This window comes from Aphelocoma coerulescens, chromosome 2 (assembly GCF_041296385.1).
Source record: "Aphelocoma coerulescens isolate FSJ_1873_10779 chromosome 2, UR_Acoe_1.0, whole genome shotgun sequence".
NCBI lineage: Eukaryota > Metazoa > Chordata > Aves > Passeriformes > Corvidae > Aphelocoma > Aphelocoma coerulescens.
The window spans coordinates 100,187,054-100,209,315 of record NC_091015.1 but is presented as its reverse complement, the minus strand read 5'-3'; the positions used below and the strand labels follow the sequence as shown (position 1 = coordinate 100,209,315).

At 39.6% G+C, this 22,262-nt stretch overlaps 1 protein-coding gene across 2 annotated transcripts in view; it reads left to right on the top strand.

Moving 5' to 3' along the window:
• The window catches only part of EPB41L4B (erythrocyte membrane protein band 4.1 like 4B), a 166,238-nt gene that overhangs the window by 50,545 nt on the left and 93,431 nt on the right, over positions 1 to 22,262 (top strand). For both annotated transcript variants that reach the window (XM_069004155.1, XM_069004154.1), the window contains exons 2-6: positions 611 to 715; positions 11,490 to 11,532; positions 13,757 to 13,835; positions 17,172 to 17,216; positions 18,007 to 18,059. In XM_069004155.1, the coding sequence (XP_068860256.1) occupies positions 611 to 715; positions 11,490 to 11,532; positions 13,757 to 13,835; positions 17,172 to 17,216; positions 18,007 to 18,059 (325 nt within the window). The remainder of the gene's footprint in view (positions 1 to 610; positions 716 to 11,489; positions 11,533 to 13,756; positions 13,836 to 17,171; positions 17,217 to 18,006; positions 18,060 to 22,262) is intronic.

The following is a 22,262-nucleotide window of genomic DNA, read 5'->3' as shown; positions in this document are numbered from 1 at the left end:
AGCTTTTTTGTCCCTTTTTTGTTTCTTCATTTAAAGGCCGTAAACATGATGGCAGTTGGTAATATAAATGAAAGATTCTTATAAAATCCCATTAATTTTCATCACAGTGCTCTTCAAGTATTCAGGCTGTCCAGAATTCATTTTGCAGCTTCAGTGGTGGTATGGCCCTGCATGACTGCAGCTGCTGTTGATAGCCAGCAGATTTTAGGCAGAGTATCAAACAAGCTTTTCCTGGAGAATCTGACTTCCTGGGGTATAAAATAATGGCTAAAATAAAGTGAATTAGGACACTTGTAAGACATAGGCCTTTCCTTTCTCTTGTACATTTTTAGTTATGATGAACTTTGAAAGTTTTCTTTGAGAGTGAAATCTGATCTTGTTGGAATAGCTGCAGACAAGAACAGCATGTCACGCTATATTTCCTGAGGAAAATAAAAAGAAATGTCGGTGCAATTCTTCAGAATAAATAGAATTGCTATTTCAATATTATTTTCCTTTGTGTATCTCTTCTCACACTTTTGAACTTGAAAAGAAACACACCCAAACAAACTCACGTTGACCAGCTAAAAAAAAAAAACCAAACCAAAAAACATTTTCTTTTCTGTTACAGAAAAATGCAAAGGGACAGGAGTTGTTTGACCAGATTGTTTATCATTTGGACCTTGTAGAAACAGATTACTTTGGCCTACAATTCATGGATGCTTCCCAAATTACAGTAAGTATAACTTCAGTTAATTTTTATGTTTTGCAGTAGTTTGTGTTGCCTATTATAAATGTATTGCTGGTGCAGTTCAGTGGAGAGATGTCATCATTGGGGGATGTACTGCTGAAACAAGTGATGCCATGTTTGGTTCTTGCACATAAAGCCACATCCTCTGAATGAGTCCTGTGTCATTTTATATGACATGCACGTGACTTGGTTGCACACGAGTAAAAAAGAAATGCATGTGGGTAAAGAAAAATGTGCTTTATGGTTAGTAGGCTCATGGTATTCAAAATGTTTTGCAAGCAAGAATTTCTTGTAGCTCTTCTCTCTCTGCTGTTCCATACACAGATTATGTTGCTTTGTAGGTTTAGGTTCATTTGCAATAGCAAAAGGTTTTAGCTAAAATTCTTCTTCTCTCTGTATAAGGACCTCCAGTATCTACAGGTAATATAAATTAATTTTAAAAACCCATATTTACAGATCCAAATAGATATATTAATAGGATAGGGTTAAAAGACTACAACATTGTGGTTACACTGTATTGCCATATATTTAATCTTTTCCTTTGTCTGTTCACTCTCTGTGAACAGGCAGTTTGACAAAAACCTGCACTGTGGATAGACAATATGCAGACTTGGAAAATAAGTGTTTCTTTTAGTGCTCTCTGGTCAATATGTAAATGTTTTTTCCATGATGCAACAGAAGATGTCTTCTCTGGGATAATATAATAAACTAATGGGAAAATGTAGCTACAGTACTGACATCTTGGAAGTGTAGGTTCTAACTTTATCATCCCAGAATTCTCAGCTTTATTCTCTAACAAGCTTAGGTCAAAGGATGGATCAGTGTTCTAGCAGCTGCTTTATCATCTGTGTTTTACCAGTGACTTTAAACAACAAACAGGAATTATAATAACTTGATAACCTATCCAGGAATTATAATGACTTGATATTGGAAGAAGGGAATCTGTGGGTTTGGGGAGAAGTGGTATTAATCTGTTTAAACATTGTCCTGATGTCTAAGTTAATTTAAGTTAGTATCACTGGAAACTGATGTTTTGAATGAAGTATGTCCATAATGGCTTTGGAGTTTTGAGGAAGTTTAGTGTGTATTCCTGATAAAATTTCTATTATATAAATTGTGTGTACTTTTATGATGGACCTGATTATAAGGACACAGCTAATAGAGCAGAGCCTGCTCATAATGGGAAGAACACATTATATTGTCACTGATTGTCAAATCATCCAACTGGGAATTTGATAGCTAGGAATATTTACTTAGCAAGGAGTTCCATAATGTTTTGAAAGAAGGGAAGCAGAAAGGGAGAGCAAAATATCCTTTCTTAGCAAGAAAGGGGGCAGATCAGAAGCCAAGATTCATTTTCTTTAATGTTTGCGAAACTGAAGGGCTTTTTTGACGGCAAGAAAGATGAAGCAGATGTGACCAGCCATGTCTTCTGTATAGCTCTCTCACTGGTGTTCAGGGTAAAATGTGCCCATACATGCAAGTGTTTTGGCTTTGTTTGTGTGCTATTTCTTTGCTCTGTATTAAGGAGGGAAGTACATGATGCATCTACAATTAGAAGAGGGATAAAGGGCTGCAAACAGCTGTTGAGGGGGCTAAAATAAGCCAGCTCTGGTTGCAGAGCTTTGGTGGTAGGCTTGTAGTTTCCTGAATTAAGAGAAGTGTTGAAAGCAAAGTTCTTTACCTTCACTGAAGTGCAAAGCCAAAAGCTCTTACTTGGCTCTTTTTTTTTTGGTCTGGCTCAAGCTGGGCAGCGAGTAGAGCTCAGAGAACTTCAAGGCACAAGCCTTTACCTTGGCCAGCACCCTGTGCCAAAATATTCCATGCTTTAACAGCCTTCCTTCATCAGTTTTGAACTTGTGACCTGCTCTTTTCGCTTGCACAGCAATTAATGCACAGCCTCCATGGGCTTCTGCTTAGTGCCAGCCCCAGCCGCACAATGGCAAGTGGGGGACTGGAGATTTAAAGTTGTGTAAACCCCTTGAGGCTCTAAGCCTTTGTCTTTAGTATGTATTGTTAAGGGCTGAACAACTTTAAAGGCACCATTATAAATAAGAGAGCACAGAATAGTCTTTGAATAGTGGAGATTGCTTCTGTGTGTGCCAAGGCCAGCAGCTTTTGAGTGCACTGTGTTTCCTGCAGTCCTGTAACTTTGCCAGAGCTGGACAAGCAGTGTTGATAGCTGTGATTTGGAAAACAAAATCACGATTAGAGCTTATCTGCTTTGAAAGAGAAAAAACTTTAATTGTTTGAACAGCTTATTTTTAATACAAAAAAAAAAAAAAAAACACAACCAAAAACCAAAACATAAAGATGTGAAAAGCAAGATGTCAGCAGTAATGCAGAAAATCCTGTAATGCCTGTTCAGTGAACTCTGCATTAGTTTGTATCTTGTGCTCTTTGAAGACATCCATCAGAAGAATGTAGAAGGATACAGAAGGATAGGAGGATGTAGATAATCATCTAATAGTTTATTCTAAAGCAAATCCTAGTGTACTGTTGTATTTTAATTACTTGCTATTCAGTCTAGAAGTAGAAATACTCTAATACAAGAAAATAATTTCTTATTCAGCTGTTATAGAACTTCAACAGAGATGTAGTGCTTGGGGTGAATGAAGAGTGTCACTCTGATGTAGCAGGTCTCTACAGTGGTTTAGAGAAAATGTAAATCTTACTGGGTTTTTAGTTACTTTTACTACAGTGTATGTTTTCTAGCAAAGCAGGAGGCCTTGAAAGCTTTAGGAGGTTGGGAATAGCAATAGTAAAATCTTGGGAGACCATACTACTGAAGTTCACTTGCCACGAGGAAATATTTAATTGATCTTTGTAGAAAGTGGTAGCGTGCAATGAATTCTGTGGTTGGTTTGGGTACTTGACATTTATTTTTGGCCATTGGTAGCTAATGTTTTTTCATTTTCTGTCCAGGAGTGTCCTTTCTTTGTCTCTTATTCCAAATCATCTTAAGAAAAAGGGTTTTTGTGAGTAATAGCTCCTTGTGAGCTCTGTTTTACAGGGTCTCTCAAGATATAGACATCTCCATTTCTACGGTTGCATTCTTTGTTCCAGTTTTCTGTCCTGTGATACCAAAACATGGATACCCTCACAGCCGCTCCTGTGTTTTACAGGAATTCATAACTGAAGAATTTCCCATGCTTATTAGCTTGGAATTTGCTTGCTTCCATCATGATCTTGTTTCTGTTCACAAGAACAATTACAGAGTAATTGAGGGGGAAGAATTTTTAAATCTTTGAAATCCTTTTTTTTCTTTTTAGTTTGTACAAATGAGTTGCTGTCGTCCCTGGGAATGTGTGGAAGCAAAAGAATTAAAATGCCCCTTTTCTTACACGTGTCTCTTTTAGTGATCCTCTAAGTGGTTTAAGTCCTTTATGTCTCATCTCTACTGTCACAGAGACCCCTTAGCTTAAAGAATGTCCGTATGGAACAGCCTTTCCCAGCTGTGCTGTGCAGTCAGTTGAGCCTTTTGAGGGTGATTGCACCCAGTGTATCTGGCATGTGGGGAAGCACTGGATTTAGAGTGTGTGACTGATGTGTGAGGACACCCTGTGCCCTCCTGCAGGTGCCCATGGCTATGGTGGGGACCAGGGTTCCCTGGGCAGATGAGTGCCAAGACCAACCTGCAGTGAATTGTCCTGGTAAACCATGTTGTCATCTGAACTTCTCAGCATTGACCAGTTTCTAAACTGGATTTTGATGCAAGAGGTGAGAAGACAGTGGAGAGAGGAGATGGAGAAGATTGTGTAGAAGTGAAATAGGCTTTCATTAAAGCAATTGCTCCAAGTACAGAAACAGGAGGGAAAACACGTGTCCAGAACCATGTTGCCCAGGGTGGGCCTAGCCAGCAGCAGTGTATCAGGGTGCACTGATTCTGACACTGAGATCCTCACCTCTATGAAAGGCAGCCTTCTGACCATGTTTTTCTGGGAAGGGCAGGATCCTGTATGTCTCACAACAAAGGATTTCAGCAGTGCTGGGGGGCATGTAGGAAGCAAGCTGAACAACAAAGAATAATATGAGTGCCTTTGTTTCCTCTACACATTGAGAACTAGGCTCCTGGATGTTTCAGCAGGTATTGGGTCAGGGACTTGTAGGGCCTTGGTGCTTTATGACTGTCTCTGCCCTGTCTATCTGAATTTTCTTTTTAAGGGCTCATTGATCGGGTTTTTTCAACTGCTGCTTTTGATATTACTGCTGTAACTTCTTGAGATGTGAGGGATGTGGAAAAATGAGCAGTTCAAACCAGTCAATTAGCATCATGGTGTGATATCTGGGAGTCTTCTTCCTTTTGTACTTAATAGTTTTACAAGTGTTCATTAAGCAGAAGAAATTAGGGACAAGCTTTATTATTCAATACGCTGGATGTGGGGAAGAAGGGAGACTGGTAAATATTTTGATAGTGCCAAGTGCTTCCTTTTCCTGCTACTGTTAGAAACATACTATTTTCCCCACTAATAAGCTGTGAAATTCCTCTGTGACTCAGTTTCCCCTCCCTGAATCTCTCTTGTTCCTCTGGATGATGAGCACTTTGGGTCTGTGCTTGTTGCAGGATGTGTGTCTGTGCATTATAGCCAAGAGGAAAAAATACCAGTCATGGAGGGTCCCAAAAGCTATAGAACATCCCATAGCACTCAATGCTTCAGTTTTTAATAGTGGCAGTGATGGGAATGCCAAGTTCAGTAACTGGACAAAGGCAGTGTGGGTGACTCCACAGCGATGCAGAGCACCTGATGAATGTGGAACACTTCAGCTGCGGCTGTCCAAGGCTGTATTGCAGTCTGTGAACACTTGGTGGAAGACTCCAAAACACTAACAAATTCCAGTCTTTAGTCTTCCAGTAGCATTTGCTGTTTCAGGAGGATGTTTTTCTGACACAGACTTGAGAAGCAGCCATAGAGGGCAGGTGGTTGTGATACTGTCTTATCAGTGATGCTTCTGCACCTCTCTCCTGAGTGTAAAGAATTCTCTCCAGGACAGCAAGCAGTTTGTGCTGGTTTCTTTTGTCTTTGTGTGTGGTTGGAACATAAGATGAAGTAGCTTTCTCAGTTTTCTTCCACAGATTTAGTCAGGTTTGTTGCTTACTTGTTACAAGTCTCTTCAGTTTATTTTTTAATGTTTGGACACAGGCATCAAAATTAAAAGTAACTTGTTTTTAATTGCTAGAATTGATCTGGAGTGGTATCAGCTTTCATTGTCTGTAAAGTAAATCTAATGAGAAACATACTGGTCAAGGCAAGTTTTTTCATATAATTTTTATATAATTCTGTGGTTTACTTCTGTCACATCAAGTCTATGAAGCAAAATATCCTGTGGTTATCACATGTATATGAATTAGGATAGGCTAATAGTCTTGAAGGATGTCCATCTATCTCTCCATTATTCTTAGTTAGTTTATCTGGTCTGCAGTTAAACTACATCATTTATCAGGATAGTTCTGAGATGGCTCTGTGCTGACTCAAACTGGGACAGGCCAGATGTCCATGAATGCCACACAATATGTGGTTGGAGGTCTCACACAGGGCTGGTAAAGAGCCATTAAGGCCTATCAATGCCCTCAGGGTTCTGGAGTTAGCATTTGTGGTCTCGTTCTTCCCAAGATCACAGTCTAGAGCTTTCCTATCACAGCTCCATCTGCCCTTCTGCTTAGGGAAGGTGGCAGCCCTTCACAGGGCCGGAGAGAACTTGGCATGGAGACTGCAGAGTGGTGTCAGTGGAAGGGGACTGCTGGAGGGCAACTGGTCAGACTTGTTCAGGCCAGAGACAACTTAGAAAACTGATAAAACTTGGCACCTGGATCAGGTTGGTCCTCGCACCTCCAGCGGTGTTGATGTTTTACTGTACCCCTCTGCCTGGCCCCTGTTCAACAAGATGCTGGCAGCAGTATCTGAGGAGGGTCTAAACCAAAATTGACCTACTGAGACTGAAACTCCTATAGTGAGATCCTGCCAGTAGTTTGTGAAAAGTTGGTCTCATCTGAGCCCAAACTGTTCATCTCACTAATCCCATCTTGGTCTTACAATGTGAATGCTGTCTGAGTAGAAGGCACATTCCTTTTGGTTTTTTTCTTTCAAGTTGGGTAGGTGAGATTGTAGAGCAGCATCCTGAAAGATGCCTGCAAGTCTTCTCTGTTGAAGGGGGTGTGTATATCCAAGCTCCTCATAGCAGCTTCAGTTGTATCTGGTTTCTTGGGGCTTTGTTCAGTCATGTTTGATACCCTCAAAGATGGTGGGTATCAAACCACAGTCCTTTTGGGCACCTCTGCTTTGTCTGAACAGCCTCAGGGTGACAGTCTTTTTTGTCTGGCTGGGATTTCTCCCAAGTCTGGTGCCACTCATCCTTCTGCTGTGTAATACCTCTGGGAAGTGTGGTCTCTTCTCTACAGCCTTTCAGTGGGGAGCTGAAGTCACCAGTCAGGTGAGCCTTCATTTTCAAGAGGAGCAGAACTTCCTGGGAGGGATCAGAGAAACATGAGAAACAAATAGCTCCTTGCTTTAAGTTGTGAACTCTTGGGAGACCATTCTGTTTCTAAGTATATGTTTGTGTACTCCCCAAGTTTCTACGTGACCCTGGTTCTCATTTGGTTTTCTGTTACTAACATCATAATGTTGAAAGATGACCTGCAAAAGAAAAGAGGGCTTTTGCTCCTTTGCTCCCTTTTAAATCTGTAAATGTAAAGAAGTCCCCAAACTGTGGTTTGGTGGATAGAGTTTTTATTGGCTTGGTTTTTTGGTGATTCCTTCCTCCATGTGATACATACATACATACATTTTTAACCTGTCTGCTTTAGAAGGTCGTGTGAGTAATGGCAGGCAGCTTGGTAGGATTCAGCTGCCTAGGAAACCAGAAAGCAAGAACACAGTTGAAGGGATAATTGACTTTTGGTTTTAAAGGTGCCAGCTTTTGTCTAGCACACCTTCTTTTCTGAACTTGATCGTTGAGCATGAGTCTCCCTCTTGTACCTTCAGGTACAGCTTGAGAAAGCATTAAACCAATATTTTTCAGAGAGCAAATAAAACTTCCAGTAAAAATGGGCTTCCTCTTACTGATAGCTAAATATGTAAATAAGCATAAGGGAGAACAGTCTATTCAAGATGTTCTCCATGCATTTTAAACTAGCAAAGAAAGCAAACCAAAGAGGGTCCAATGCAATTTTTTTCCTTTTCAGGTCACCTTTGAGGGCTGTATAAATCAAGACAAGGAATTTTCTTTCTTTTAGGAAGCAAGTAGAGAGGCAGTGGAATTTGCAAAGCTCAGGTGTGTGATGTGATTGTGCCAGTCTGTGGTAATCCTCCTTTCAGTCTTCATTTGGTAGTCATGTGGTCCTTATAAGTTGACTGCCTTAGCAGCTGTAGTTTATCTGCTGTATCTCAACACAAATATCTATCTTTCCTATGCTGTATATCCATTTTGAGAAAATATTGGCTGCTACCATTAGGAAATGTTGAGGTACTTATTTTTACCTCTTCAGGTCAATAAAGTGAGTGATCAGCAGGAGAGCATGCTGAGATAAATACATGCTTCCAGTATTTTAAGAATTTTTTTTTTAATGCTGTTTCTTTCATGTGGAATTGACTGCTATGTGTTTTTAACACATGAATCCCAGTCAATGACTAGTGTGTTATGTCGGTTAATACCATAGGGACCATTATTAATTTGGTAGAGCAAAGAAATTTTACTGAGATAAAAGAGGAATAAATGGAAGCTAATCCAGCATTTGACCTTCCAGTTTACCTGACAGAATTAAAGGAGGAACCACAGTGGTCTCTACAGCTGATGGTGGGAAGTGGAGAGGGAGGTGCTGAGCTTTTCTCCATGGTACCCAGTGAAAGGATGCATGGGAATGGTTCAAAGCTGCATCAGGGGAGGTTCAGACTGGACATCAGGAAGCATTTCTTTACCAAGAGGGTTGTCAAACACTGGAACAGACTTCCTAGAAAGGTGATTGATGTCCCAAGCCTGTCAGTGTTTAAGAGATGTTTGTGCAGTGCCTTTAATAACACGAAATGGTCAGACAGTGGGATTAGATGGTCACTGTAGATCCCTTCCAACTGAACTACTCGTTCTGTTCTAGCATAATCATAGAATCCTCGTTACCTGCAGTTTGATCAGGTTTTTCTTCCCTTACTATGGGTAAAGTAGCTTAGTCACTGTCTTCCTATCATAACTGTCCTAAAGCAATTAATCCCTTTCCTCTTCCTTTTTCTGCACTGATACTTCCGAGTCCAAACAGGAGACAGGGATTATGGTGGTATGTGGTTGAAATGAGTTTGGTCAGTCTTGGTCCTACACTGTGAGATCCGTAGCTAAGTTTCTCTGGTGAGTCCAGATCCTGAAATTATGTATGGTTGTTTAGCTGGAGCACAAGATAGGCAGAGCTACAGTCTTAGGTGCTGAGAGAGCAAGGCTCCTCTGGTTTTATTCAGCTTCCTAGTGAGACTTCAGAATTCATTGCTTTCACTTCCCTCTAATTGAGTCAGCAAGCAGTATGTAGCCAAGCCTAAACCTATTTTGGGCTTTAGCTAGAATGCTATGGTTTTTTTCAGCTCAGAGGGACATTTGGAAAGCTGGTGTGGTACACAGTGTGAAGAAGCCCTCTGACATTATCTGAGGCAAAGAAGTGTTAAAATTCAGCCTGATTTTCACAGAAATTGCACAAAATATCTGACTTTTAAATTGGTGTTGGTTCATAAATCTGCATGAAAACTTCCAGCCCTGGGAGCTCTGGGCCAATAATACTGTCAGTCCATGCCCTACCTTTGTATTTGTGTTTATGATCCGTGTGGTGGCACATCACACACATGATGTGCAGTATGGGGTGGGGGTAAAACAGCAGCTCACTGTTGCTTCTGAGAGGGGGTGACTTTAATGCTTGCTGTGCTTTATCTCCTGGAGCAGTCTGCCCCTCGCTGCATAGGGACAGAGAGTGATGATAGTTTCCTGTCTAAGCTGTAGTGTCATTTAATGGTCTGCACAAATAGTTCCTTGTCTTGTTAGGTATTTTTTTAACCATTATTTGAAGTATTTGCACTTGCAAATAATTAGTTTGAAACTTGTGCTTATTTGAGCTTTAATGTATCTTAAAGACCACATGCCAAGAAAGGGACTATCAGCTGCTTTTTCATTGGGAATTATTATAGTTCATGTTGTGCAGTGCTTGTTCCAGAGCATGGTATTAACAGGAGTTTCGGTCATGTATTATAGATGTTTTTTACATGAGGATAAACTTTTCTTTTAATGGATTCATTATATTTGTCTTTGAGTGGTTTTTCTTTATCCAAAATAAATACTGAACAGAAAGACATTTTCGTAGCTAGGTATTTGAAGAATAAAAAAATCATCTGCCCTGGAGCTGTGAAAGTAACAAACTTGTATAATTTCAAGTTAAAAAAAAGGCAAAGTTTCAATGTTATTTTTTTCCTTATGAAAGATTTGAGATTTCACAAAGATATGATTTCACAAAGATGTAATTTTTCATAGGAGAGCAAAGTAGAGACAAAGTAAATTACTTGCAACTCTAAGGAATGTATTTAAATGAGCTGCTGTAATGTTTTATTTTCATTCTGGTAGAGATTTCTCAGATTATAAGAATGGATTTCTTGGCAGCCTCACCTAAGGGAGTCTTGCAAGTCTCCTGCAAATAAAATCACCTTCAGAATCATTGTTCCATTTCTCTTTCTACTTCTTGTGAGATTTATTTACCTTAAGGGTTTTAAGTTGTCAGACTTTTGATCTGTACTCATCTATACCTGTGATAAATTTTTGCCTTGGTTTAGAACAGACTTAATAAATAAATGCCAGTATTACTAGCTAACAAATAATTTTGCACATTTATTTAGCCATAGTAGCATGGTGTTGGTGTAATGATAAGTAGTTATTGAGAGATTATCCTTTTACTGAAAACATTCATGCTTTAATAGGAAAGAAGGAAGAGGTTTTTTTTCCCTAAGATTTTGTTTCATAGTACCTAGTTCATAATTTTAATAGATATATATATATATAAAAATATAGGAAAACATTTATTTCAAGGAAATCCAAAACACTTTTATCACGTTTCATGACAGAAGCATTTACATGGAGTTGCTTCAAATCAGATTGCAGCCTTCTGTAGGACATTGAGCAGAGACTGTGAAAGATTTAAGCTAAATTTATACCAGATTGTGTTTATTGCTGCCTTTCTGTAGATGCAACTTATATTGACAAGAGAGTGCATAAACTTTGCTGGGAATCATATGTTTTTGTCATCATTGTTGCATCTATTCCAGATCTTTTGCCTTAGTTTAATGAGGAGGAGTTGGGGCATATATCAGTGTTTCCTAAATGCTTTTAGTGGGGTTAAGTCTCTATCCTTACCTTGAAAAAAACTTGGCTATGGAGCAGTGGAAGGCAGGATGGTACAGGATCTGGAGAGTCTCCATCAAACAGGAGTTAAAAGGAGGCTGAAACTCAGGGGTTTGGGACAAAATGGTGCTTTCCTTACACACCACTGCTTTGAGGCCTTGGAGTTTGAGGTTTCTTCTCTGGAAAAGTGACTTCCCTGGCAGTACTGATGAATCTATAAATCAGGCTTTCCCATGTGGAAGAAGGGAAGTTGTTTAATGTGCCAATGCGCAGAAGTTTAGAAAATAAATATGACAATATTTCCTTATAAGATATTTTTATCTGTTAAATTTTATTGTAATCAGTTTATGGAGTCAACAAAATCTTGAAATGGAACTGCTTTTAAGTGTGGATTTTCTTTTTTTAGCACTGGTTGGACCATTCAAAATTCATTAAGAAGCAAATAAAAAGTAAGTACTATGTCTCTGCCTGTTTATTTTGTTACTTCCTAAAGAGTTTGAACTTCGTGTATTAGAACATGATAGAGAATGTTTAAATATAGCCATTAATGGAATAAATATGTCTTAGGAAATAGTTTTTATTTAATGGGCAATCGTCTGACTGTATTATGTCTAAATGCAAGAGCAGTTATTAAGCAGTAGCCCAGCCTTCAGAAGCCCTTGTTGAACACGTGCTGTTTGTCTGAGGCAGAGTAGGTTGCCAGGTAATTTCAGTCTGATCTGTGAAATTAGGTTGCCTGGACACAGATCACGTTTCCTCTTACTGCTTCTGATCCAGAACAGATATCCTGCAATTTTTTTCAGAGAGTGAATGGAAAATACTTCATTGTGTAATGATTAATTTTTTTTTTTTTTTAATTACTATTTTAGAAGTAAAACCAGCAGAAATACCTGCTGTTTTGTCAAATGTAGTTTTGAAATAGCTGCTGTTTCATCAAAGGTAGTTTTGGATGGAGGGGTTGGGTTGGATTGGGCCACTGAGTCTTCTGTGAAAATTGTCTAAGGCAGGGAAGTAGCTCCTGGATTTTTGATAATCTGGTTGCAGGCTTGGGTAGAGTAGAGCATTGGCATTAATGTGTTTTGTTACAGTACTGCAGTTGGCAACAGTCACGGGCCACTGAAGACATGGCTTCTGTGAGATTAAAATGTAGTGTTTCTCAAGGAAATCGTTGACCCCCTTGCAGGAGCTCACAGAGATGGGTCCTGGTTGTTTCAGTGGTGCTTTGCCTTTTTTTTTCCATAAGTACCCAAATATCTAGTTGATTTTTGTAAATGGTGGAGTTCTTCAAAGGCCTTTAGGATAGTTTGGTGTCACCCCGTGGTGTGTGGGTGTCAGCCTGCTAGAACCCATGGTGAAGATAGCTGCTGGGGGTAAGGTTTTTGCTGTTTGGTTTTCTCTCCCCTTTTCATCACATCACAGACTGCTTTACCTTAGTGACTAACTGATCTGCAGCTGCACTTTCTGAAATAGATTTGTCCTTTTCTTCTGGAAAATCAGTGATTCTGTAATACCTTCAGCCAGTTTAGTTGCATGCTTTTGTTTGTTTTTAATCTGTGAAGGGCCTGTTTTGAAAAGAATTTGGCCAATCCTGGCTCTGAGGGATGACGAAGAGGGAAGCAATTTGTTGGGTGTTGTAAAGATCTGTCTCACAACAGGATACTTTCCTTCACCTTGCATTCAGCAGATGCTTTGTGAAGAGTTCCTCTTTCATGATGGATGTTGCTCACTGCTCTTTTCTCCAAATCATTATCTTGCCTATGCAGACCTCACCAGTGGTGTCTAACTGTGAGCCCAGGGTGCTATAGCCTGACTTACAGGAGCTGTACATGGAGACAGAATTAAAGCTCTAATTATTGAATTTTAGCTGCATGTCATTTAGTAGAAGGATCATTAATAGGCATGTGTTCACTATGTTGATATGGTGTTACAGAAGACCTTAGAAAAGTGTGGGAAAAGTAATTTTTCCATCAATTAATACATCTGGAGGCAGTTGGTCAGAAGATGAGGGTTAGGCAGATAAGGATGCATTGGCCACAGTCTCATGGTAGCTAGATAACTTCTTATTAGCTGTGTTACATGGAAAGTCAGATTTAGCATTCACCTTCTGACATTAGGAAACACAATTGTTGCAACTCCACGGAATTTGTTAGCTTTCTGTTTTCATGGGTGTCTTCCAGAGTCTTCTCTAGCACTTTTCACCCTATTTATCTTACCTTTTCTCATTCATGTGTTTGAATCGAAAGCTGATCTGTTGGGTGGTAGGTGTTTTTGTTTGGAGCAGTGTTTGTGCCTGGTAAGGAGGATCACCCTCTCCTTCCCTCTTCCTTCCATCTCCCCCTGGGCCCAGCAACAGGCAGTGTACCTGGAATTTACTGTCATTCACAGCATGCTGTGGGGCACACCTCTTTGGACAAAAATGTGTTTGCCAAATGGACTATTGCCTTGGTAAATTTGAATTAATGAGTGTCATAAAGTATGGTAATCATCTGTTTTTTGGTTTATTGCATGCATTTTTGAATTTAAAAAACATTAAATGTTTTCTCTGAGGAATTTGTAAAATGTAATCAATTTTGGGTTTCTTGGGTTGTGGGGAGGTGTGGAGACTGTTCTGCCTTAGCAGGACTGCAACGAGTATAAACCTTTTTTCCCCATTTAAAATCTGTGCCTGTGCAGTTGGACCTCCGTACACGTTGCATTTTCGAATTAAGTACTACTCGTCAGAACCCAACAACCTTCACGAAGAGTTCACCAGGTAGGAACTGTGCATGCCTCATGGGGTAGTTAAGACATCTGAGGCTCGTGGAGATACTGTAAACAGGTGATTTGAGCTTTCTTATTATGAGTGGTCATTTTGTCTGCCTTCTTTGGTGTTTTCCTACTGTCAGAGAAATGACATCTTTTTTATTTGCTGCAAGAAATCATTCAGAGACCTCTCCAAGCGTGTTAGCGTGTAGGAGATGCTGAGTTTTGGTGCTTTGAAGTTGGCAAAGAATGGCAGCGTTGGGTGGGGAGAGCTGCAGCTGGGAGACACCTGCTCTTGATACTTCCCATCCTCTCAGAGTGTTTTCCATTATGTCCTGCTAAAATGCCAGTGCCCTGCTTTGTTCCTCCTGCCCTGAGACTTGGGGGTGATTTAATAATGGTACCAAGGCCACAGAACTGTGGGAGTAGCCAGCCTGAGTTCTTGGTTAACAGCTGATTGAATTGCTTCTGCTTCCCTGTGGTTCTCTGTGAAGCAAAAGCCTGCATTGTATAAAGTCACTCTGCAAATATCTGGACGTCTTTTGTTTCCATCTGCTGGGCTGTTTTCTGTGGGCCTGTACCTTGCTGGGTCCGTAGCACCTTGGTGTGATTCAGAGCATGTTCTGCAAACTGGGAAAGGAGCAGCTGTGGGAAAGGGCTTACTTATCTTTTGTATCTGCTTACTTTGTGTCTTCTTTGTATAGTAGTCATCTATCTTAATGTTATTTTATGTTTTCTTTTGTTCTGTCTCACACCGTAGGGCACTTTCTGTGTCTTCTAATTTGCTTGGCAATAATCAGTGTACTCCTAATCAGCCTAAGGTGTTTAGAGATGGTTGATTGTTGTAGTTCATATGCATGTGATGTTTACATTATGGCTGCAGGCAAATGATTTGCTGTCTGCTGTGCCAGCCATGGATTTTTCTCACTGCCTGAGACAAGATTAAAGAGCTAGTTGTCACCACCTTATGATGTAGACATAGGGTCTTTAATATCCGTTATCGATTTAGTCCAGCAGTGATAATTCAATAAAAGGGCATATTCCTATACAATGTATAATTAACTTGGAGAAATCCCTGCCACTTATGTAGCTGAGTATAAGATCTTAAGAGAATCCAAAAATCTGGATGATTTATGGACATCTCTAATGAGAAAATACAGTTATATTAGTAGGAATAATATGTGTTTTCTGGAAATTACTGTAAGTCTTCATACATCAGGGTGCGTGTCTGACAAGTATTACATTTCCCCTGTGGTCAAATTATTGCATTACTGTCTACCACAAGATTTCTTGCTTAATCCTCTGAAGCATATGATCCCAGTCACAGTGAGGTTGTTTCTGAGCTATGTGATCATTGCTGTGATCAAGTAAGACATTTTGTCTGAAAGTATTAACCTCTGATGCCTTGTGATCTAATTGTTGCTGAATGGTGACATTTCAGAAGACTATTTTAATTAGAGAAACACTTTAGTCAGCTAAATACTCAGTGTTGTGAACAACTTCTTTCGACTATAAGCTTGACAGATGACCACTGTGAAACTGTGTAAGAAAAATAGGGGCATTTTTTGGGGGGGGAAAGTAATTTTAAATTTAAGAATTTTATAATTCTTAAATTTTTAATTCTTATAATTTATGGGGATTTTTAAAGAATCTTTATGCTAGTTGGATCATATTTTCCATGTAGTGTGTTGAATACAAAGTGAAGATTAATAGCTATATACTCAAAATCATTCCAAGTGGAAGAAAAATCATCATTAACAGTAACTTTGAACTTTCCAGGTAGGGGGTGTTCAAAACTCCTTCTGGATCTGCTTTCTAGAAAACTTCAGTTTCTAGTGAAGCTACAAACATCACTTTCTCATAATTAACACAGTATTGGGAAGCATCAAAACCCTTCACCCACTCTGGTTTTTTTCAGTTTAAAACCCACAGTTGAAACCCAGGGCATTTTGGAAGATATCTTCTGTCACTTGTATGTGACCTGATTAGTTAGCTTAGTTATAAAAATGACAGAGGAACATGTCTATACTTGTGTGTTGTGGAGAATTTTCTAAGGTATTTCGCTGATTTGGAGTAGCAACAATCGAGGTGCCAGTGTTTGTCAGCCTGCACACAGAAAAGGAACAAGAGTAAGCCATACCCACCAGAGCCACCTGACACTGATAGGAGCACTGCCCAGAGTTTTCTTGCAAATTTAGAAGAGTTCATGGGATTGTGAATCATCTGGGCTGTCAATAAGAACAGGAAGTATACTTGTCAACCCTTAGTCTACGCATGCAAATACCCAGCTTCGATTAGCAAGTCAGCTATTAGCCAAGTATGTGAATCAGAGATGTGACAGAGAGCTAACATGGATAAATCTGATTCTGCTCTAGTGCTATCATGAGAAATCTTAATCTTCCTTTTCATTTCTTTCACTTTCTGATTCCAACTATTCGTCCTTTTCCACGTTCACTGCATATCTTCTGTGATGAAAAAGACTTAGTCTTTCTAGCATCCTTTGTAAAGATAGCAGAGGCTTATGTTTGCATTTACTGGGCTCTCAGGAGTGCTGCATGCTTTCTTCTCTTGAGTCACTCATCTTTGCAAGCCTCACCCCACAGTGTCCAGAGCAGTGCAGAGTCGGCCTGTGCCTTCCTGTCCTTGTGACTTCACAAGTTCCTGCATGACTTGTGGCACCTGTGCATGCCTCAGAGCCCACCTCTGAGTGGTGTCAGTGAAGCATGCCTAGAATTGAAGATTAGCAAAGCAACAGCTTAAAATACTACAGCAGTTTGAAGGCTGTAAATTCCTACTTGGCTTATTAAATAAATGTGTGAGCTCTATGGAATTTGGGTTTCTTTTATTCAGAACTTTCCTGCTATTTTTAAGTGACATTTTGGTGTGAACCTTTCCTTTTGCCCAATTTGGACTTTTTCCATGTTCTGTATTTGTGTTTGAGGAGGCAGCTCTGAAGCCTATATGCCTTTATCTGTGTTTTGTTTCTAGATACTGTAGTTCCATTCCTGCCTGAATTAGGTAAGACCCAAGTTTAGGAGAACGTTGGAGTGTCAGTAACATTTAGGTGTATGCTCAGGTAGAGCACATCCTAAACAGTAAAGCTTTGGACAATGTCCTGAACACAACCAGTGGACAAAAAGCATTCTTCTCTTTGATTTTAGTGAAAGCTGTGGGAGCTTTGAAGCTTGCAGGGTGTATCTGTGTGATCCCAAAGCCCATTTTTTTGTCAAGAGCAAGTTATTCAAATTGCTGTTACTACTCAATGAATTGGGGTAGTCTTCCAGCCAGTGGAGCTAGAAGGATGCCACTGTAATTACTTCTGACTTTCTGAATTTTTATTTGTCAGGTACCTGTTTGTATTACAGCTCCGACAAGACATTCTTTCAGGGAAGTAAGTACCTTTTCACACTTGCAGCTGTAATTTAAAGAATTTATAATAGTTAATCTTCCAGTGATTTAAAATTGTAACTGGGTGATCTTTTTAATTCTTTATGCTGTTCATGCACAGACTATAAGCATGATTTACAGTCCCATGTGCATTTTGTTTTTCTTTAGAATACAGACATATAGGACTTTGTTTGTATTGTGGCTGTATTACTTACAAATAGAATGGGGAAAGATTTTGAAGGATTGACCAGGTGATGGAAATGTTTAAAGAGAGCAAAAACTGTCCTGGGTTTTATGACTGGAAAATGTTAACATGGGCTCACCACATTTTTTCAGTATGGTAGGTGAAATAGAGGATGAGAAATTTGAAGTGCAACACTTTTCGTTCAGGTCAACTCTGCAAAAATATTTTGTGTGTTTACAGTCTTACCCTGACCCATATTCACACCTGCTCTAATTTTTTTTAATTACAGAAACAAAAAATCTCAAACCCATATATTCTAAAATGCCGTGTTAAAGTAAAAATGGTTCCTTAGTTGATTTAGTGTTTTCTCTGTTAGTTCAAACTTGTTTTATGGTGAAGTGTATCATGTTTAATGCTAATCAGAATGTACCAACTTACGAAATAATAATATACAAGTGGAAGTTAATTGTAGATGTTTCATAGCATTAGTAATTTGTGGAAGTTAATGTTTCTGGGTTTTGTATCAGGCTGCTTTTTAGCTTTATTGCAAGAGGAATTCACTGACAAGAGACATGATTTTTATAGCTTGGTTTTTTGTTTTGTTTTTAAGACTGAAATGCCCATATGAAACTGCTGTTGAACTAGCAGCTCTGTGTCTCCAAGGTATGCAATCTTTTGAAAGTGGTTTGTCTTAATTTATTAAACTGCTCACCTACTGGTTTCTTTTCCTTTGTTAGTAATGTGTTCTCACTGATCATGTATAAATGCCATTCTTTTACCCAAGGAGAAGAGTTTTAGGGAGATCATTTTCTTGACTTACCTCCATTCATAACTTCTGAACTACGTTAGCCAATGTCAGCACACTTGATACAGGGAAGGAGACTCTAAAGCATGGCTAGACAAAAGTTTCTTGGAAAGCCAGGCCTGCTTGGGCAAGAAGGACCCAAAATAGCTCCCCACTGAGGGAGAAGCTGTGGTGCATGCACAAGTGTTACCACTTCAGCCTGAGGAGCCAGCTGGCCCTTCACACAGTTTGTGGGAGGTGGGTGCCTGTGAATATGGGCTTCCTGCTGCCTCAACAGTGCCTGGGAGAGGAAGCCTCCACAGTGTGTGACTCAGGAGATGGGTACAGGGCAGGAGGGAGGGAGTGGCAGGCACTGGAGAGGAGAGAATTATATGGGAAGGTAAGATCTAAGATCACTGCTGTGGCAGGAACAAGGATTTCAATATGTAAAAGCAATTCCAGTACACTGGGTTTCTCATTAGGTCATTGTAGGATGATATAGAGGGGTTTTTTTTGCTGCAATCATGTTAATACAAATATTTGTTCCATCTCGGGCAGTTTGTTTTGCAGATGGGGAGGAAATTTTTGTGATGAGGCTCAAATCAAGTTCATTTTTTTCTAAAAGAACATGCAGTGAGGTGGACCATTCTAAGCATATCAGCAGCAAAATTAATTGAAAAATTCTCTTCCTGTTTTCCTGGTGGTTGGCTATGGCACATGGAGGGCTTAGGCAGAGTCTCTTAGTTTAATATAGCACTGGAAGTCCCTCAGTGGTTCTAGATGGACTTGACAGGAAAAACTGGGAATTCAGTTCCAAGCAGCAACAGGTGTAAATCTTAAGGCAATGGGTTGTTTTGCTGCACCAGTTGGCACAACCATGATTGTCCAGTGTGCCAAGAACTGCTGCAGGCAGGCTCCGTTTGTCTTTCTGAAGTGGAGGAAATACAGAGCCCAGATTTGATTTGTTGCTTACGTTTTCACAGATAGAAACTCCGGTAACCTCACAGCTGGTCCAAGCAAGGAGGACCAAGCAAAGAATAATAGGTTGATGCCTCAACATTTTGGGTAGTAACTGACACCTGTGATTACTGTGTAAATGCAATACAGTAGCTGCAAGAAATGCTACAAAATGTTTATGATGTGTCCAGCTATTTACCAAAACTAATGCTCTTTGATTCTGTCGGTGGGAACAACTTTTATACTTTCTTGCTGTCTTTTTTTTTTTTTCCCAGTTTCAGTTTTCCACTATTTTGACATCATTACTATAAGCTTGTCCAAAATTATTTCATTACTGCAACTAATTCATTCTCTTTGCTGACATACATAATAGTAAGCATTTTTGGTGTAACGTTTGCCATATTTTATTGACATTGGAAATGTAATTAAGCAGAAAAGTGTAAAGAAATGGCCATTATTCCCTCCACTGTGGGTTGCATTTACTCTGTAAAATCCAGTCTTGCTCCTTAGTGTGCCTTTCCTAAGAGTGAAGAAAAAGCTATAAATTGCTATTTAGGCATTAGTAGTCTGAGCCTGCTGAAAGAAAAGTCTTTTCTCTTCACAGATCAGCTTTAAATTTCATACTTCTGGGGTTTTTTTTTAATCAAGGAAGTTTTTTGTTACAGTAATTTTTGGTTTCCAATAGCAGTTTCCAAGGTTGGTGTTTTGTGTGAATCATCTTTCAAATGTGAAGTGTTGATTTGTTGCCAGTCCCGTGAAGGAAATTCTGTAGCAAATAACATTGGTTTGTAGTATGGGGTAACTTGTGAAGCAGATACATAATATTATGCTTCACGTAGGGATTATCTGCAGAAAAGTTGTCATCAAACTTGAGTTGTCACTGTTACAGTAAGTTTTTAACTGCCTTGTTAGTGTTGTATGGTCTTGGTGTTTAACCAGATATACTTTTGAAGCTGTTAATTAGGTTGAAAAGGAAAATATTTTCTCAGAGCTCCAATTTCCAGTTCTAATCATAAGACATCTTCATGGGATGCTGCAAACTTTTTTCCTGTCTGTATAAAAAAATCAGCCATACATTTACAAATAATTTTTGGAGTTTTCAAAAACTTTCTAGGAAATATCCTTTTAAAAATGTCCCCCAGGTTATGCAGTTACTTTTTGAAGAGCACAGATAATGTATATACATGTGCTATGTAACACCTGCCCCACCCCCAATAAAGGGCAGAGAAGGGGCATGCCAAAGCATGTCATAAAACCACAAATGAAGAGATGGGTCCTCTGCTGTGCCCTTGCATTGAAAAATATTAGTGCTCTGGAGCCATTCAGGGAGTACAGTTCCACCCCAGCAGTGACGGTGTCCTCATAGAGTCTGTGACAGTTCCTTCTTCCACTGCCCTCCAACCCTGTGCAGGGAGCTGGCAAGTCTCTTACTGACTCTTACCTTGAAGACTTGTTTCTTAGAGACCAAAAAGATAACAGTTTGTTCACCTGAGAGTGAATAAACAGTGAGTTCAGCTATGGAGAAACAAGGGTGATATTTTTCTCCTGCCTAATACTGCTGCCTTAGCTTCTTGTGTGTCTTTTGTCATACAAGCTCATGATTCTTCTCATCCTTACACATCCTCTTTACAGCACAGTCAGACTTCGTTCCCCACCTCCTCTCTCAGTTAAGTAGTAGAGAAATCTCCCATGTTTTCCCTAGATGGTTGGCAGCACATCAAACTTCAGATCCTTACTTCTTCCCCCCCCGCTTGAAGTCCTCCTTGCTAATGTGTTTGCTGTGGCTCCCTCTTGTATACTGAAGACTGGACTGCCAGTAATTCTTAACAATATCTCTGTTAAATAGGCTTTCCAGCTTCGATGAAACAGCCACAGAGCTGAGATATCTGTATGTCCTTTTCGTTAACAGAGATAAGAATACTGTAACTCACTATGGAAGATTACTGTTGAGAGAAAAAAATGTGTGTGAGACAGTAATTAGAAATGAAGACCAGTGAACTCAATCTGTTTAATATCGTCAGGATTACTAAATGTTTCAGCAAAGCTCAAGTTCTCAAAACCACCTAGTAGGTGTTATCAGCCAACAGATTGGATTTTGAATGTAACTTCCTATCTACTGATGGATCCTGCTAGGTATTTTTGAAGTCTGGCTGTGAATAAAATTTTTTGCAGCTGTTAAGTGTAAAAGTGCCCTGAAGCCATAAAACTGTGTTCTTCAAGGGATTTAGTTTCCCTCTATGCTTTTCAATTTTTATTTTTATTTTGGTGGTAGTAGTAACAGTAGTAAACAGTTAAGAAATGTGGACTGACAAAGGCCTGATTGGGAATCACATCATATGTCAGGTGACACATGGTATTGCTGAAGAGTGTATTTACCACTGGTGTTTGCTACACAGTCCCGAGGCAGTGACGTTGCAGGCTCTCTGTACAGCTGAGAGGCTCCAGGAGCAGAGCTGTCACAGACACAAAGCTGTTAAGGGCGTCAGTCGCTGAAATGCTCAGCACTTGCATCTCCGGCTGAGCTCAGTGGAGCTGGCAAGTGTTCTGCTCCTAGGAAAGAAAATACCAGAGCCTGAACGTGTAAGTGGAAAGTGACACCTTAATTATGTTAATGTTTCGGCGTTTTTTTTCTTCAAAATTACTTAATCTGAATATTACACTACCACTGTGATTTAAAAAAAACACACACAGCTTTATCACTAGTTTGATGAAACCAGGTATTCCCTTCGTGTTTTGACATGAACAGAAACATAACAAAGCATGCAATAGAATGGGAAGTGTTTTGGAATGAAAAGTATGCAATAAGAGGAAGTTTCAAAGTAAACTCTTCTAAAACAGAAGGTGCATTGATGATTGTTTTTTAGTAGAAACTTTACTTCCTATATGTGCTTTAAAATCCAGAGAAGCAGCTTTAGTTAAGCTGGTTCAGTCATAACATTCCTGAATGTCAGAATTCTGTACCACAACCCTACACTGCTCCTGCAAATGCATTTATCTGACTTCTGCTGTAAAATCTGGTTTGAATTTACTGGGGCCAGGAGTGGGAGGATGGGGTGGTAACTTAAAGCATTGACACAAGTGCATTCTGCAACATGCTTAGAAACTTGCAAACTATCCTTTTCTAT